This window comes from Doryrhamphus excisus, chromosome 1, assembly GCF_030265055.1.
Source record: "Doryrhamphus excisus isolate RoL2022-K1 chromosome 1, RoL_Dexc_1.0, whole genome shotgun sequence".
Taxonomy (NCBI): Eukaryota; Metazoa; Chordata; class Actinopteri; order Syngnathiformes; family Syngnathidae; genus Doryrhamphus; species Doryrhamphus excisus.
Window position 1 is genome coordinate 8009963 of NC_080466.1, and position 16229 is coordinate 8026191.

At 39.6% G+C, this 16229-nt stretch overlaps 1 protein-coding gene across 1 annotated transcript in view; it reads left to right on the plus strand.

The window, feature by feature from the left end:
* prkcaa (protein kinase C, alpha, a) overlaps positions 1 to 16229 on the plus strand; it is a 100873-nt gene that overhangs the window by 68657 nt on the left and 15987 nt on the right. The window contains exons 6-13 of the mRNA XM_058072618.1: positions 2403 to 2559; positions 2653 to 2787; positions 2903 to 2996; positions 7912 to 8055; positions 8169 to 8342; positions 9374 to 9465; positions 9613 to 9675; positions 9872 to 10010. Coding sequence (XP_057928601.1) covers positions 2403 to 2559; positions 2653 to 2787; positions 2903 to 2996; positions 7912 to 8055; positions 8169 to 8342; positions 9374 to 9465; positions 9613 to 9675; positions 9872 to 10010 — 998 coding nt within the window. The remainder of the gene's footprint in view (positions 1 to 2402; positions 2560 to 2652; positions 2788 to 2902; positions 2997 to 7911; positions 8056 to 8168; positions 8343 to 9373; positions 9466 to 9612; positions 9676 to 9871; positions 10011 to 16229) is intronic.

The following is a 16229-nucleotide window of genomic DNA, read 5'->3' on the forward strand; positions in this document are numbered from 1 at the left end:
TTGGCAGCAAAGCAGGTTGTTCCGTGTGGCAATAAAATTTAGGAAAACTACACGAAAGTAGTATTTGTAGATATTCTTTTGCACATGTTGTTGGCAATATTTTAGTACTTTTATCCCCTTTTTTGTACATCCTTTCCACTGCCTGCACTTCCTGGAGAGCGCAATAAACACATTGAAAGTTATCTTTTTGCCATTGTTTTTCCTCAATGAACCATGTGACACAAAAGACTTACCTGTTTTTTCTTATTGTCAGTGTAGCCTTATGGTGATGAACGTTTTCATACAAAATGTCATCACAGTTGTGGATACCCACATTTTGTTTTGGTAACACAAGTATGTTTAGTTTGTTTGGGTTGAAATAAGCTGTGAAATTAAATGATTACATGCTCGGTGTCAATTCATTTTCTAAATGTAGCTCTCAGAAGGAAAAATGTTGGAGACTCCCAACTCTTTTAAAGTTCTAAAAGGGGGAAAAGCATTGTATCGACCTAACTGAATAAGTGGACTCTATCGCCCTCTAATGGTTTAAACTAGAAGTACAGCTCACACTCCCATTTATATTCTGCTGGTTTCAACCAAGTAGTGCACTCCATTTTGCCTCCGTTTTCTGAACATGCAATTCTTCAATTCCACACCATTGATACCTTTTTGACAATCAATGTATTAGTTATTATGCCCACTCTTATTGGTATTATTATTATTTGTATTTGCATCTATTGGACTTTTTGATATGGCTCCCACGCCGAGCTCTGTGATTTTTTCTTTTTTTTTTTAACACTGAAGAAGAGGAAATGTGCCTTTTTGAAATAAGTGTGAAATATCTGACTCACGGCCAGTTTGTGAATTCATCTACACTGGATTTTGATTGCTGATTGGATGAGCAAGGGAACGGAGGAAGTTAGTGAGACACGAAAAAAGAAAAAGTGTGCTACCCCTGTGGTCATATTGAATTGCCTGTGATGACTCAAGTGATGGAAAGGATATTGAGCAGGCGCACTGATATGCAGATATGGCAACTGTGATGGGCTTTTTTATGTTAAAGGACGTAGGCTCTTTTAATGCTAAAGGTTGCCGACCCCTGGTCTAGTGTCAATGTAATCAGGTGAAAGGTCAGCTAGTATCCTCATTAACTGGAATAGTTCAGTTTGAATGTGAGGTACATCAATAAAAACAGAACGTTACTGTATGTGTGAGTACTATATCTACAGTATTTGTGTGTTCTGTACTTTAAGCCGGGCTATTGGATCTCGTTTGTCGCCTTTGAATCCTTGTTTACTACCCAGCTCATTCTGGAGAATAAAAGTATTCACCCATTTCCTGCATTTGCTCCATTTTAAAGCCCAGCATCGACACACACACATACACTGTCTGTGAATTGCGTGTTTGATCTTGAACACCTGCAGTGTTTTCCACTGATGTTCACCTGGCTCTGTGTCTGCTTTTGAGCAAAAGAGCAGCACAATTAATGATGAATATTTATTGAGACATGAATGTAGATTACACGCGGTGCTCTAATTTAAAATCATCAAACAGTAATATCATGGTTTAAGTAAGTGGATCTGATATTAGCTCTAATTGCATCCTGTAATATGATTTGCAGTGGAAGTCATTATTGATTTGCTCTTTGCAAAATATGCACACAGTTTCTGCTGCATGGATAATATTGACAAAATACAGGAACTTTGGAAATCCAATAACAGTTGTTACCTTATGTGTCCACACTTGCACCTTGAACACCTTTTGTTTCTCTCATTGGGAAGGTTTACCACTGGCTATGTTTACATGCAGTCAAATAACCCTATCATAACCGTAATATTAGCAATAAACCCGTTGTGCACGGCCATGTAAACACCAATAACCCTTTTGAAAAACCTGAATCTGTTCATATTACAATAAAAAAAAACAAAAAACAATATTACCACTGGGTTACTCCTTTTCAAACCTGAATATTGGATCATGTATGGCGTATACGTATATTGGGATATCCCCATTGAATGGAATATTGATTTGTGTCCTGCGCATGTTCCATTCGAAAGGATCTTTTCATATGTTTTTTTTTTATCAAGTGGCAGTGATCGAACACTGCACAAAGTAAGCAGTGTTGAGTGCAACCCAACTTTAAGGTATTTGTCAGAAGATTCAGAGAATGTGTCATGGTCATAAAAGTACTGATAAAACAAAATATAATGGTTGCCTAAGACTTTTCTACGATACTGTATGTCCTATAAAGGTTTTCCAACAAATCATTTAGCTTACAGTAATAAGATATGAACTGAAACTGAACTGATCACTGTCTTTCAAATGACATTGACATGACATATGACCTTTCGCAGAGGACGTATCAATTGAAATCATTGGGATACAATTAACAACACAATAACCTTTTTGTGTATTTCTTTTAGTTGGTGAAGGCAGGAATCTGATACCCATGGACCCCAATGGCCTGTCTGATCCATATGTCAAACTCAAGATCATACCTGACCCCAAAAATGAGACCAAGCAGAAGACCAAAACCATCCGCTCCAACCTGAACCCCAAATGGAACGAGACCTTTACCTTGTAAGCAAAGCCTTTGTTGTTATTTGTTGGTGGCTTGTTTTAGCTACATTTGACATTCATGAAGGTCATACTGTTATCATCTGCATGTTGCAGCAAACTGAAGCCTACAGATAAGGACCGCAGGTTGTCCGTGGAGGTGTGGGACTGGGACCGAACAACCAGGAATGACTTCATGGGTGCGCTTTCATTTGGCGTCTCGGAGCTCATCAAGTCTCCAGTGTGCGGCTGGTAATGACCAATTTCTGGAGTTTGAACTGCCCACCTCGAAGCCTGAAGCCATAAAAACTGATGTGATTGATGTTCTATCATACGTCCATCATGCATTGCTGGTTGTGTTTGCCAGGTACAAGTTGCTGTGCCAGGAGGAGGGAGAGTATTACAATGTTCCCATCTCAGAGGAGGATGACGGGAATGAAGAACTGAGAATTAAATTTGAGGTGAGGATTTCCTTCTGCTTGTTTGGTGACCTTTTTAACATTTAGGCATCTTTCAGACAGCTGGGAATTAGAATTAGTCGTGTTAGAGAACATAGAGCATCTCTCCACTTGTTTTGCTAACATCATACTGCATACATCATACTGCATTGAGGAAAATCATTTGTTTACCTCCATGTGACTTAGATCACACCCTTTGTGATTATATGAATACTACAAAAAAAACAACTTTAGTAAATCTTTATAATTGGTTTTACCATCAAGGGTTGCAACTAATGCAATAAATTTGCAGGACTATTTCATCCCATATGATTCAAGACGGGGCTGCATGGCGGATGAGTGGTTAGCGCACAGGCCTCACAGCTAGGAAACCTGAGTTTGATTCCACCCTCGGCCATCTCTGTGTGGAGTTTGCATGTTCTCCCCGTGCATGTGTGGGTTTCCGGATTCCTCCCACATTCCAAAAACATGCTAGGTTAATTGGCGACTCCAAATTGTGAGTGTGAATGGTTGTTTGCGGTAGAAAATGAATGAATGAATGATTCAAGACAACATTCCTGCGTGATCGTTCAACGATTTCTTGCTTTTCCCTGAGAAATCTCTCAACTCAAGTATGCCCAGTGGAAATTGGATCAAAACATCTTTCAAGCGGCAAAGCTGTCACATAAAAAGTGCTGGATTGAAGAACTGTTGATGATCTTGGTCTTTCACAAGTTGTATCAAATCAACGACTGGTAGCAACTACGTATTTTTTCCACTTATATTGTGTTTATTGTGTAATTGTACTTCTCATTGTCATAGACATTGTTAAAAGCATTTATTTCAGTATAATATACTGTACAGTATATTTGGCAATATACGGTATATGATAATAGGCTCTACCATAATCATAATACCTTGTCTATCATTCCTCTTCATCATCAGAAAAATAATTTTTAGAATAGTATTGTGCGGTTGCATGCGTCATTCTTTTTGTCTGATTCACTGTATTAGTTGATCAGGCTCCTTGAGAGCGAAGTACTTCTCACTGTGCTGGTCTTGATTGCATTTATTGTCATTTATTGTTCAGTGGGAGCACACATCCTTGGAATACACTGACTTTGAGAGCATTCGTGTCACAGTATACTGTATATAGATTTTGAGGTACATTATATAGATTTAGAGGTGCAAAGGACAAAAAACTCAGTTACACTGCCTTAACCATTCTCTTCCTGTGACCACTAGATGCCACCAGATCCTTAAAAAAACATTTGTAAGCAGTCATAAGAACATGGTTCATAACTGCGCCACTTGAAATAGTGCCATGAGTTAACTGTTGAGAAAATACTTAATTTTAACTAGTGTATAATTATATAGCAATAATATATCAATATAGTCCACCCTCGGTCATCTCTGTGTGGAGTTTGCATGTTCTCCCTGTGCATGCGTGGGTTTTTTTCCGGGTACTCCGGGTACTTCCTCCCACATTCCAAAAACATGCTAGGTTAATTGGTGACTCCAAATTGTCCAAAGGTATGAATGTGAGTGTGAATGGTTGTTTGTTTATATGTGCCCTGTGATTGGCTGGCGACCAGTCCAGGGTGTCAGCTGGGATAGGCTCCAGCAACCCCTGCGACCCTCGTGAGGATAAGCGGTAGAAAATAAATGAACGAATATCAATATAGTCTTGATGTGTGCTGGACTGGTTGTCATCCCAACTTGTGTAGTGGTCCTGGCAGGTGAGTCAGCAACTTTGGGTCCTTCTCCTTATGGTTTCAGGACCAAGCAGTTTTGGAAGACTCTGATCAGGTGCGTCTGAGAGGAAGGAAGTAAGGCTGCTGCTCGCTCAGCTCAGCTCCGCTCCGCTCCGCTCCGCTCCGCTCCGCTCCGCTCGGCTCGGCTCAGCTCAGCCAGGCTAGGCTATTGTCTTTGGCTAAAGCTTAAAGGTGTGCTGTGGTTTGATGCGGTTTGCTCTGCTTTGCACATTAGAACAGATTGTGGTTGATGCTATTAAACTAACTAAGGCATACCTGTCAACCTTCCCGTTTTCCTCAGAAACTCCTTTATTTTTGCCCGTCTTTCTCGTCTCCCTCATATGTAAATAGTTTCTGGTGTTCACCATTAATCCGGTACTGCAGGTAACAATGACTGCATGAGCAGCGGCAATTTGCGCGGAAGATCTCCAACCGGTAGCTCGGGGGCCACCCATAGCTCACTAGCTGATTTTGTGTAGCTCACTTTTACAAATGTTCAATTCAGACATTATTCCTTTATTCAATGACAGTGACTGCACTGTTTGAGTGTAGAACAGTTTATGTTACCAGTCATATAAATGTAGTAGTAGTTTTCTCTCTGTCACAGTAGTTTTAATAGCAATAACTAAAAATAAATGCACACGGAAATACAAGACGAAAATGATTGTTGTTGGTGTTTTAATACAAAATGTGACTTGTGGAGACAAGCATTGTATTAATGTTATGGCAAAACAAGTTGTTCGTGTTGAAATAAGCTTATGAAAATAAATGAGTAGCTCTTGGCCATTGTTGTATTGGGGAAAAAAAGTAGCTCTTACATAATATTAATAATACATTTTATTTATACATTTTTATAGAGCTTTTCAAAATACTCAAAGACACTTTACAGAAGAATGGAGTTGAATAAAAGCAAGTAAACAGAGTAAAAGATACTTTAAAATACAACATTCATTCATTCTTAGAAGAAAAAAGGTCATTGACCCCTGGTGTAGAACACCAACACTGGGGGTCAGGTCTTTCCAGCTCACATCTGCCATTTTCAATTGCAATTGTTGACAGGTATGAACTAAGGCTGCTCAGCTTGATCTGAATGAATGTTTGATAGCCGAATTCTGAATGTTAGCCAACACCAGCTGTAACAAAGTACACAAACATTAGATTACACAAACCAGTAGATTACATTAGTTCAGGACGCATTTTGGGGAGATGGTGTGAAAGTTAAGTGTTTGACTTTTTTATTAATGATAATGACTATTATTGTTTTGGTGAAATGTAATATCTCGGGATTTCGATACCAACGATATCAGGTTTATTTATCATGGTTCAGTTTTGATCTGAGTGTGAACTTGGACAATACAAGTATGATAATATATGTAGTATGTGCTTTAGATCAGATTGCCGCAATGGTGAATGTGTTACAACACGAGTGCACTTCAGTTTTTGCTTTGTGAATTTCAACTCTACAACTAAATTTTGTAGTTGTAGAGTTGAAGCATGGATTTGGCATGGATGGGCTTTTTTGTGTAGTCATTTATGATTTTTGTTGTTGTTTGTGTTGACATGAGAGAGCCTTTTGTCTGCAGTAGGCATGCATTCATATACTGTAGCAGCATATGCATAAAAAGGAATTTTGTGCCTCACTACTTGGCATGTCATTCGACTATTCGATATTGAAAGTCCACCCGAAGAAATGTTTTGCTTGAAATACACATCAACTTCAGGCCTAGGGGCCAAATCTGTGTTTTGTTTTTGTTTTTTGTTTTTTACCAAATTTAATAGCACAGCATTGAGTTGGCCCGCCTCACAGACCTGATCACACGAAGTGCTTACAGCAACCAGCGTAATTAAGTTATTAAACTACTCCTCTGGCATTTTAATTTTAAGTGCAAACAATATTGTATATAGCATGAAATTAACAACCATTCTTAATAAGGGTACCATATATTACATGCTGTCACTACAAAAAAACACCTTAGACAGGCATGTTATGAAATCTCGCAAGATTAAAACATGACAATATTTCTCATTTCCAGAAAAGCTGTCTTGCGGGAACGGGTCATCCAGAAGTGAACTATGGCATCGCTACTGTGACTGTGACTATGTGAATATGACAATAATATATGAAAGTGGCAGTGCGCGGGGCAGGATTGCGACTACATAAACTATGTACACTATAAACCTTGCAATCCAAAGTGCCGTGGTATTCCCAGCATCACTTGTCACTCAGCGCGTGCTTTTTTTCTAATCTTCGACAAAAATGTTAATTTTAATGTCAGAGGAGAAGCTGTATTAATTCTACATTTCATCAAACATACTTAAGATTTGTCACTGCAAAACATGTGATTTGAGCTTCTCATTCACTACTTCCTGGTACAGCATTCTAAGCACTGTAGTTCTTCTGGTGTAATATTAAAGCTGATCGACTACATTCTGCAGCCGATTTATTTAACATGTCTTTTCAAACCTGCCCGTCAACATAAATGATAGTAGTAGCAGTTATGACCGCCATCATTATGCAAAGTTCTAAATAATTTCAAAACATACCTGCATCGTTTGTCCAGTCGTATAATTTGTCATTGTAGTTGTATCGCCATGTTTTTATTTTCCAATATTTTGGATTGAATCATCACCAAACGTTATCCTAGATTCATTTTATCATCACAATATCTCACTAATATAACAATTATAACCATGGCATTTTCATTTTTCCATTTACTATGTACAATAGAAGATCCTAGTGGAGATCTCTGCAGGTTTGGACAAATGTGCAACACCTGTTTGGGTTCACAAAATATATCAGGTTATGCCACCATATGCAGTATATTCAGTATATAGTATCGCCGATGACCATTTTGATTGATATATGGAGCATATCCAAGTGGCGTACTTCCCACTTTCCTTGAATGAAGCATGGCCTTCCAATATTTTTCCCACTTCATGTAGCTATAGATAATAATTGTAGTGATGTAGTATGCCACTTCAAAGTACAACCACATAAATAACCAGGTATTAAAGTAAAAATTAAGTGTCAATCATGTCTTTAACAAGGGAGAGTGTTATACAGTTTATGTATTGGATCTCAGGGTTCAGGTATATCGAATGTAATGTAGGGTAGTGGCTGATGAGTGAACTAAGTTTCTTCAAGTACATTTTGACACACCTCGTACTTTGTTATGTGAGTGCAGAAAGCCAAGCTAGGCCCAGCGAAAAAGGCAATCACAGAGACAGATGGCAGCCCATCCAGCCAGCTGCCATTCAACAGCTTGGATCAGGTCAAACTCAGTGACTTCACCTTCTTGGCTGTTCTTGGGAAAGGCAGCTTTGGCAAGGTAGGTTAGAATGTTTTTCAGGAACGCAGCAAGCCACATATTAAAAGTCACCTTCACAAGATGCTGCATTCCTTGTATGAGTAGACCTTTTTCCTGCTTTTGTGCGACTAAAGGTCATGCTGGCTGAGATGAAGGCCAGTGAAGAGTTGTATGCAATAAAGATCCTAAAAAAGGATGTGGTGATCCAGGACGATGACGTGGAATGTACCATGGTGGAGAAGAGAGTCCTGGCCCAGCAGGAAAAACCTCCCTTTCTCACCCAGCTACACTCGTGCTTCCAGACAGTGGTGAGTAAAATGTTCTGAGGTCAAGGTTAGGTCAACGTATTTTGCTTTCATACAAAAGGATAATAAAAACAAAGCATGTGTACATAGCAATGCTGCATACTAAAAATGTATACAGGTGGTCCTTGGGTTACGTACAAGTTCCATTTCTAGACTGTAATGTAAGTCGTGGTGCACTGTAGTTAGTTTTTATGCATTTATGGGAGTGTACACATTACCAAGGAACACCAGGAAGTAAGGGCTACCAGTATCCTCCCCAACAGACACATACACTCTTGATGATCAAAATTTGAAGGCAGCTGAAAAATTACAAAAAAAATAACATTTTGCACTGTTGGGGATTTTGCAGATTTAGGGATCTTCATTGGAATGAGACAAAAAAAATGAGTAAGCAATTTATTGCAAACAACAATTAAACTGAAATCAGGTGATCAAAAGTTTATTTCCAAGTGTTTCATAAAAAAAAACCTGAAACCCTCCTAAAACACAAATTTACTTAGTTAAATGACTCAGTAATGAGTAGCTGCACCATTCTTGTTAATCACCTCAAAAATTGGTTTGGACATGCTTGATGCCAGTGTTTCCAAGAGGCCGCTCCAGCTGGTGAAAATGGCTTCATGGAGGGCATCCACTGTCTGGAACAGATGTCCATATTTGTATACTTCCCTTGCCAGATCATGGGATTACACAGGATGATACAAAAAAGTGAGGTTTTTCCTGGAAAAGAAGAGTTCTTTGTCAGGCGGGCATTGAACTATGTGGCTGTCATGTTGAAAAAAGGGCCTTAAGTCATGAGACATGCCCCCACCCGCAACATCACTACATATCCAGCTGCCTTTTGACGCCCATGCACACAACCTGAAGCTTCATTGTTCCATTGAAGGAAATTCTACTACAATAGTCCATGTATAAACCTAGACTTTTTTATGCTTACCTTCCCACAGACACATCATTTTATCATTGTCATCATGGACAGAAAAGAAAAGGAAGACATTTAATTTCCATAATATCTTTCTCTTTTTATCTCTGCACAGGATCGTCTGTACTTTGTCATGGAATATGTGAACGGGGGAGACCTCATGTACCACATCCAACAAGTGGGCAAGTTCAAGGAACCACAAGCAGTGTAAGAATACATACATTTACTGAGATTAAAGTTGATTTTAGTGTTAGGCTCAGCCTTGAACATGTCTACATGGTTAAGAGTTTTGAAAACATTGAGTAACTGTGATTATTGTCTTTGTTCCTCAATATGTAATTGTTGTAATTGCAGGTTCTATGCAGCAGAGATCGCTGTTGGTCTCTTCTTCCTGCATCTTAAAGGAGTCATCTATAGGTGGGCATTTACACATCTTGGTTAGAGGCTGCCCGGATTATTAAGCATCACTTTGGAGATAATATCTAACAGCTTAAATGAAAGGAATTAGCCATAGCACCACTGTGATTCACATTGTTAAGCTTATTCTAAAAAAAAAAAAAAAAGGGGCACGTGTCTTGGATTTTTCTGAAAATGTTATTATTTCCTGTTTCAGAGATCTAAAGTTGGACAATGTAATGCTCGACAGTGAGGGCCACATTAAGATTGCCGACTTTGGCATGTGTAAAGAGAACATGTTAGATGGAGTGACCACACGCACCTTCTGCGGTACTCCGGACTACATCGCACCTGAGGTAAGGTTAGAACTTGAAAACTTGTGTGCAAACCCTGACGCATGAGCTGTCATGGACGACATTAAGTTCACTGCCTCAGGACACACACACACACACAACGTGTTTTCTAATGATGAAAGCATTGCCGTCAGATCCGTTGTGTCTGCTGAAGTAGACCATGAGACGCGTGACCTCAGCAAACTGCTGATATTACAATGCTGCTTTTCGCATCCATCATCATCAAATAAACCACACACTTGTTTTGCCCTTGAATGATTCCAAGCAAAGTATGGTGGAAATTATACAAGAGCATAACTACAGTACCATCTTTCATGGAAATTACCTCACAAAATGTGGTTTCATTTACAATAATTTGTAAAATAACTACTCAAAACATATATATTGAATTTTAAAAACACTTTATTGTACTTAGTTGATTGTTTACATGAACTTTCACAGCAATCATTTTGTAAAAGGACAGACACAAATAGCAGGATTGCACTAAAAATACAAAACCAATATCCAAGACAGAACCCATTACAGAACCCATTACATGTTGAGGATCTGGATAAAGGAACTAACACAGGAATTTATTATTAAAGTTGGAGTCACTGTGGTACCCTGCAGAATCATAATGCCACCCATGTGTTTGTCATCTTTCATGAACCCTTTTAAAAAATATACTTGCAGAACTGTTAGCTATTAAAATAATATACTGTATGTCTTAACTGCTCAACATTTGTTTTCCTGATGGCTTCAGTGAAAACCATTCATGTTTAATGACACCTTAGAGGATACCATGGTATTGTATCAACTAAGGACTGTGAGATTTGGTGTTGATCCAAGATGAATGAATAAACAAGCAATGCTGGCAGTACTTCGTCCACATCTTCATTAATACCACAGGATTCAACGTGTCGCAGGGTAAAATACATGAGCTTTTGAAAACCGAGGCAAAATGTTGGCATGCATTTTTCTTTAAAAATGGAGGTTCTGATGTATGTCACTGCTGCCATTGTTTGTAGTAAACGAATAATAATTTTAGGATTTATGAACACCTGATAATTTATTTTTGGCACACTAATGTGCCACGGCATTGTGTTTGGGAATCACTGCCCTCAATGACCTGTCTTAGAGATTTTTTTTATAAGGAAAAAATATATACTCGCGTCAATACAAAATTGGTTGGGTTGTGTGTGTCCATATGTATTTGGAATTTCTCCTGCATATTGACAGATGGGTGTCTTATTATATACGACAACCTTCAGACTATTATCACTTAGTTACCTCCATTATAGTGGCGAGTTGTTTTATAGATTCTCTTCACTGTCAGAAACAATTAGATGTTGTCTGCTTGGAGCCAGTGACAACATGCTGTGACGACTCACAGTCAGACTGACACTAATGCTCCAGCCAGTGATTACACAGCAAGGATGGAAGCTGCTGCTGTCTCCCCCATGTTGTGATGTAGTGGACATGGGCAATAACACATATTTTCGATAGAGCCATACACCCCTGTGTTATATACTTCCCAACTTATTAATAGCTCTGATCTTGACAGATTTGATCACAACTATGATGCTGTGTGTACTGATTTAGCACTAGTTAAACATCAGATGCTATTTCATGTAATTACCTTTCAACAGGGTTTCCTACATTATTACTAATTATTATTTACTAGTTATTTTTTAACCTATACTTACCCATTTGTACACTGTGAGTAACGTTGTTATTTTTAACTGGCTTTTTATTGTTTGATAAACTACACATTTTGGAGTGGCCTTTTATTGTAGCCATCTTAAGGCACACCTGTGAAGTGAAGGGATTATCTTGGCAAAGATAAAGTGCTGAGTAACATTCAGACATACTGATGAGCAGTGTTGGAGAGCAATAGTCCTTTTGTTTACATTGAAAACATTTATTTGATTATCTTTTGGTTGCTTAGCCTTATGACTGGCATGCAAGTACAGGCGAATATTGTTAGTTATTTAACCTGCTGCCATATATTTTTAAGTAAGTTCCGCACAGCAGATGTGTTTGATTTTGTTTTGTGTGTGTCGGAAAGTGGGAGGGGGATGCTACCCAAGACATTTGGGCAAGGCACTACACTGCATGCAAAGATCACTGTTGGCTACAATAGTATGAGCCAGAGGTGATCAGCGTTGAAAGTCGTTTATCAGCATATGCCGGTCACATGTTTTTCTACAGAAGTTGTCCAATACTGATCAATCGCGCATCCCTGCAATATTTTCATACAAAAAGATAGTAGCAGTGTTGCAGTGCACAGTGACAAAAGCGGGCATGTTCTTTATACACACACACACACAGAGTTCTCGCTCGGCTTACCCTGACCTACATAAGTAGCCATTCATTGGTATCTCCTGTCTGGGAGGAATGCTCACGCTAACATCCATTTGCACCTCACTGACTTTGATGCAGAGAGAAAGAGTGGAGCTTGTTGGGGAAACAAGACGACATAAAGGCTGTTAACTGTGAGTAAAATAGCAGAGGGAGCAGCTGGACAATGACAGCATAGGAAGAAAAAAGAGCAGTCTAATGACTCAGTGACATTTCACAGGAGCATTTGAGGATATTGAGCTGTCTGATGTGGTCCATTTCCCTCTATGGCCTAGTTGACCCTAGCGCAGCGTCATCTTAGGGATAAAACAGCTGACAGGATGATGAAGTACGAATTTAGCCTTCTAACGAGCCCTTTTTTTTCCATTCTATTTTTCTACTACAAGGTACACACTCCACAGAAACCTGCACAAACTATTGTAAAGCTATAGATGTAAAGAAAATGTGAAATGTAAAAATGTACATTCCTGACCACACAGCTGTGAGTTAACCCCCGCCCCCCAACACCCCCAATCTTTCAATCCGAGTGACGTCCCTGCTTAAGTTAACAGTTTTCCGCTCACTTAGTGCTTATTCCTTAGCAGCTCCAATTTTAAATTTAGCAGTCCAGATTAGAGTCTCCCCTGAAGCCGCCTGACAGAGTGTGACAGAGGTGAGAAATTTGGGCTGTAGAAGCCAACGTGTGATGGAGCAGGTGCTTTGGTGGAAGGTGGCATCGTGCAAACTGGATGCAAACTTTCACACGGCCTTTTGTGTATGAGTCATATTCCATATGCAAATACGTATTAAAAGAAAATGTTGATGTTGTTGTTATACGTATTTGCATATTTGTATTTAGTCATATGGGGGTGATCGGGCCCCTGAATATCCTTGTACTACACTGACAAAAGTTTTTTTTTTTTAATTTCCATTTTTACAGAAGGAAAGTATGTAATTTAAGGCACTTCTTCCTGCTTTTGAAATTTGTTATAGTCATCGTAAGTTGCTTGTGCATTTCCATGTTTATACAGTATACCGTGGCCCCTCAGCATTCACTTACAATTATGGTGGACTGTGACCTCAAGGTACGTACCTCAAAGGTACATGTGCCCTCTGCTACCAACATGCACACAATGCACTGACCGCCCTCCCAAACACACACACATAAATAACAGCATGAGAGTGCAGACCTCCGCCATAGTCCAAGTGCGCTGACCATCTCACAATTCTCTCCTTATTTCACATTTTAGTAATGAAATAACATGTTTGAGATGCTTGGTTGGCATGCGATAATAACAACGAAATATGTTTTATTTTTGAGCAATTACTGTGGTAATTTACTTTAATTTAACCGTCCTATGTGACTCGTGTGGGGAAAAATGCCATTCATTACACTGGCACGCACTTACCAAGTGCGAGTAGGTAAGGACACCGTACATGAGCACCACGTGTAAGTACAATGACATGGCAATGGCACGGAGATCATACATTGTAAGCACGCTGTAAACATGTACAACTCACTTACCGTGTGCGCAATGTATGATGCACGCAACCACTCACAGCCAGGCGTGGCGTGCGGGCCTCGTACTTATCTTGCCATTCCGTCCCCACATTTGCAGAAAAACATGGCAACTGTTGCCGCCACAAAAACTGTACAGACTGAAAACACACAGGATGGGTTGTGTCCCCCGCTTAAATCCCATTAATTTATCTCCAAAACACTCCAACAATGAATGAATGGGGAGCAGTCGCAATGATCATGATAGATTACACATTTTGATTTATTTTTAAGCATGTTTTGCTACAGTCCAAAAACATGTATGTTATATAGTTATGTTATGTATATTAAGCTCATAAGTGTGAATGTAAATGTGAATGCTTGTATGTCTATTATATAGTATTCACTGGCAAAAATGAATGAATTATTTTTGTATCGTGATGTTGCTCCTGTACACTAGTGTGTTACTTAAAGTGGCATTCATGCAAACCCCCAAAACTGCTACGTAATGAATGAAACCAATAGCATCAAATATTGATACCGTATGTGTTCAATACTGAAGCCTGCCTGAGTTCGGCCTCCTCAAATGGAGCTTTACCAACAGCAAGGCGTTCCCCACAATGCAGTGAATTCTATATTGCTATCATATATAGCAATCTGCGCTGGTGTGTGTGTGTGTGAGAGTGAGTATGTGTCGTAAAGAGAGTAGCCTGGAATAGCTAGCAGTCTGATCCAAAACTGTCATGTACTATTAGGCCTAACGGGAGAGAGATGTCTGCAGTAATACACGCACAGATGCACTCACAAACTCCAGCACATGTACAGAGACAAGAACAGGTACACAAATAAACAAAGAGAATCTCATTTAGCATGCAGAGAACGTTCTCAACAATGTATTTGTAAAGCAAATAGAGAATCCTAATGATTAGGTTGAACACAAACATGGCAACCCATTTACATGCTGCAGTGAATCAGCAGAGCTCTGCTAAGCCAGAGGCTTTCATACAATGAAGTAAAAAAAAAAAAAAAAACAGTGAACAGTGAATGTCAGACACAGGTCACACTTGTCTCTTCCCATCACTTCGTCTTATTCACACAACCTGGCTGAAAGAGAAAACACTTGACTTATTTATCACTCTCATCCATCTCAGTGCGCAACTCCAAAATGTAGACTTTACTCAAAGGTCGCTGTGACTGTAACAGTAAATGTCCGCTGGTGGTGTTGAAGACTAACGCGGGGTGGCAGTGGACAGAAAGTCACAGCAGCTTCACATTTGCAAGGGGACCTGGGACTGATCCCAGTGTTTTGACTCCTTCATTTTCACTGCCTTGCCTCTCTTCTGACCATGTCCTGACCTGTCGGGTCTCAAAAGCTTTCAGCGGTTAAGTTCTTTAATGTGCACAGTTTTGGGGTGGGGGTCAATCCACAAAGACAGAGAGTTCAACACATGTGACATTTCACTTTGTATGTTTGGCCTAGTTCCCGCTGTCATGCTGTCTGCTTGCAGCAGATCATCAGAGGATTAAATCTTTAATCTTTCTCTCCTCATTAATGATGTGACGTGTACTCGCTGCTAAAATGTGCTGTTTAAGCATCCCACGTACTATTATATGTGGGCAAGAGTGTTGTCTTAGGTTTGGTTTTTGGGGCTATTTTTTCACAGTTAAGCTGTGAACCTTATTTTGCCTTGAAATTGAATGAATATGTAATAAATGTAATAAAACCCTGCACATCACCCTAAAACAAATGCTTCTCATATAGTGGGGGCGGGCCCCCTGTGGGCCATGAACTGTCAGGGGACCGTGAGGCAGGGAGGACTTTCAATATTAGTGCAGACATACCAACATGTCTGAAATTTCGTGCCTTCAGCAGCCTCTGCTTTCACACAGAATTTGCACCAGCTGTTCTTTGTTGTGTTGCACTTCAAAGCAGCCTGCTGAAGCAGTTCACTCTGAGTTAGGTGTGAACCCTTAAACAATGATGTGGCTAATTTGTGGCTTAAAGAACGTGGTGAATTGGACTGGTGAAGAAGGCATTAATATCATGATCTGAAGTTTTACACGCCAATCGTGGTTTGATGTGACAAAATCTTAAGTACGTTTTATCAGGTGTAGAATTACTACAATTCCTGCTTGGACTGCGGTAGTTGTTCATTCATTCATTCATTCATTTTCTACCGCTTTTCCTCACGAGGGTCGTGGGGGTGCTGGAACCTATCCCAGCTGTCTTTGGGCCACAGGCGGGGTACACCCTGGACTGGTTGCCAGCCAATCATATATATAGACATATAGACAAACAACCATTCACACTCACATTCATACCTATGGACAATTTGAAGTCGCCAATTAACCTAGCATGTTTTTGGAATGTGGGAGGAAACCGGAGTACCCGGAGAAAACCCAGG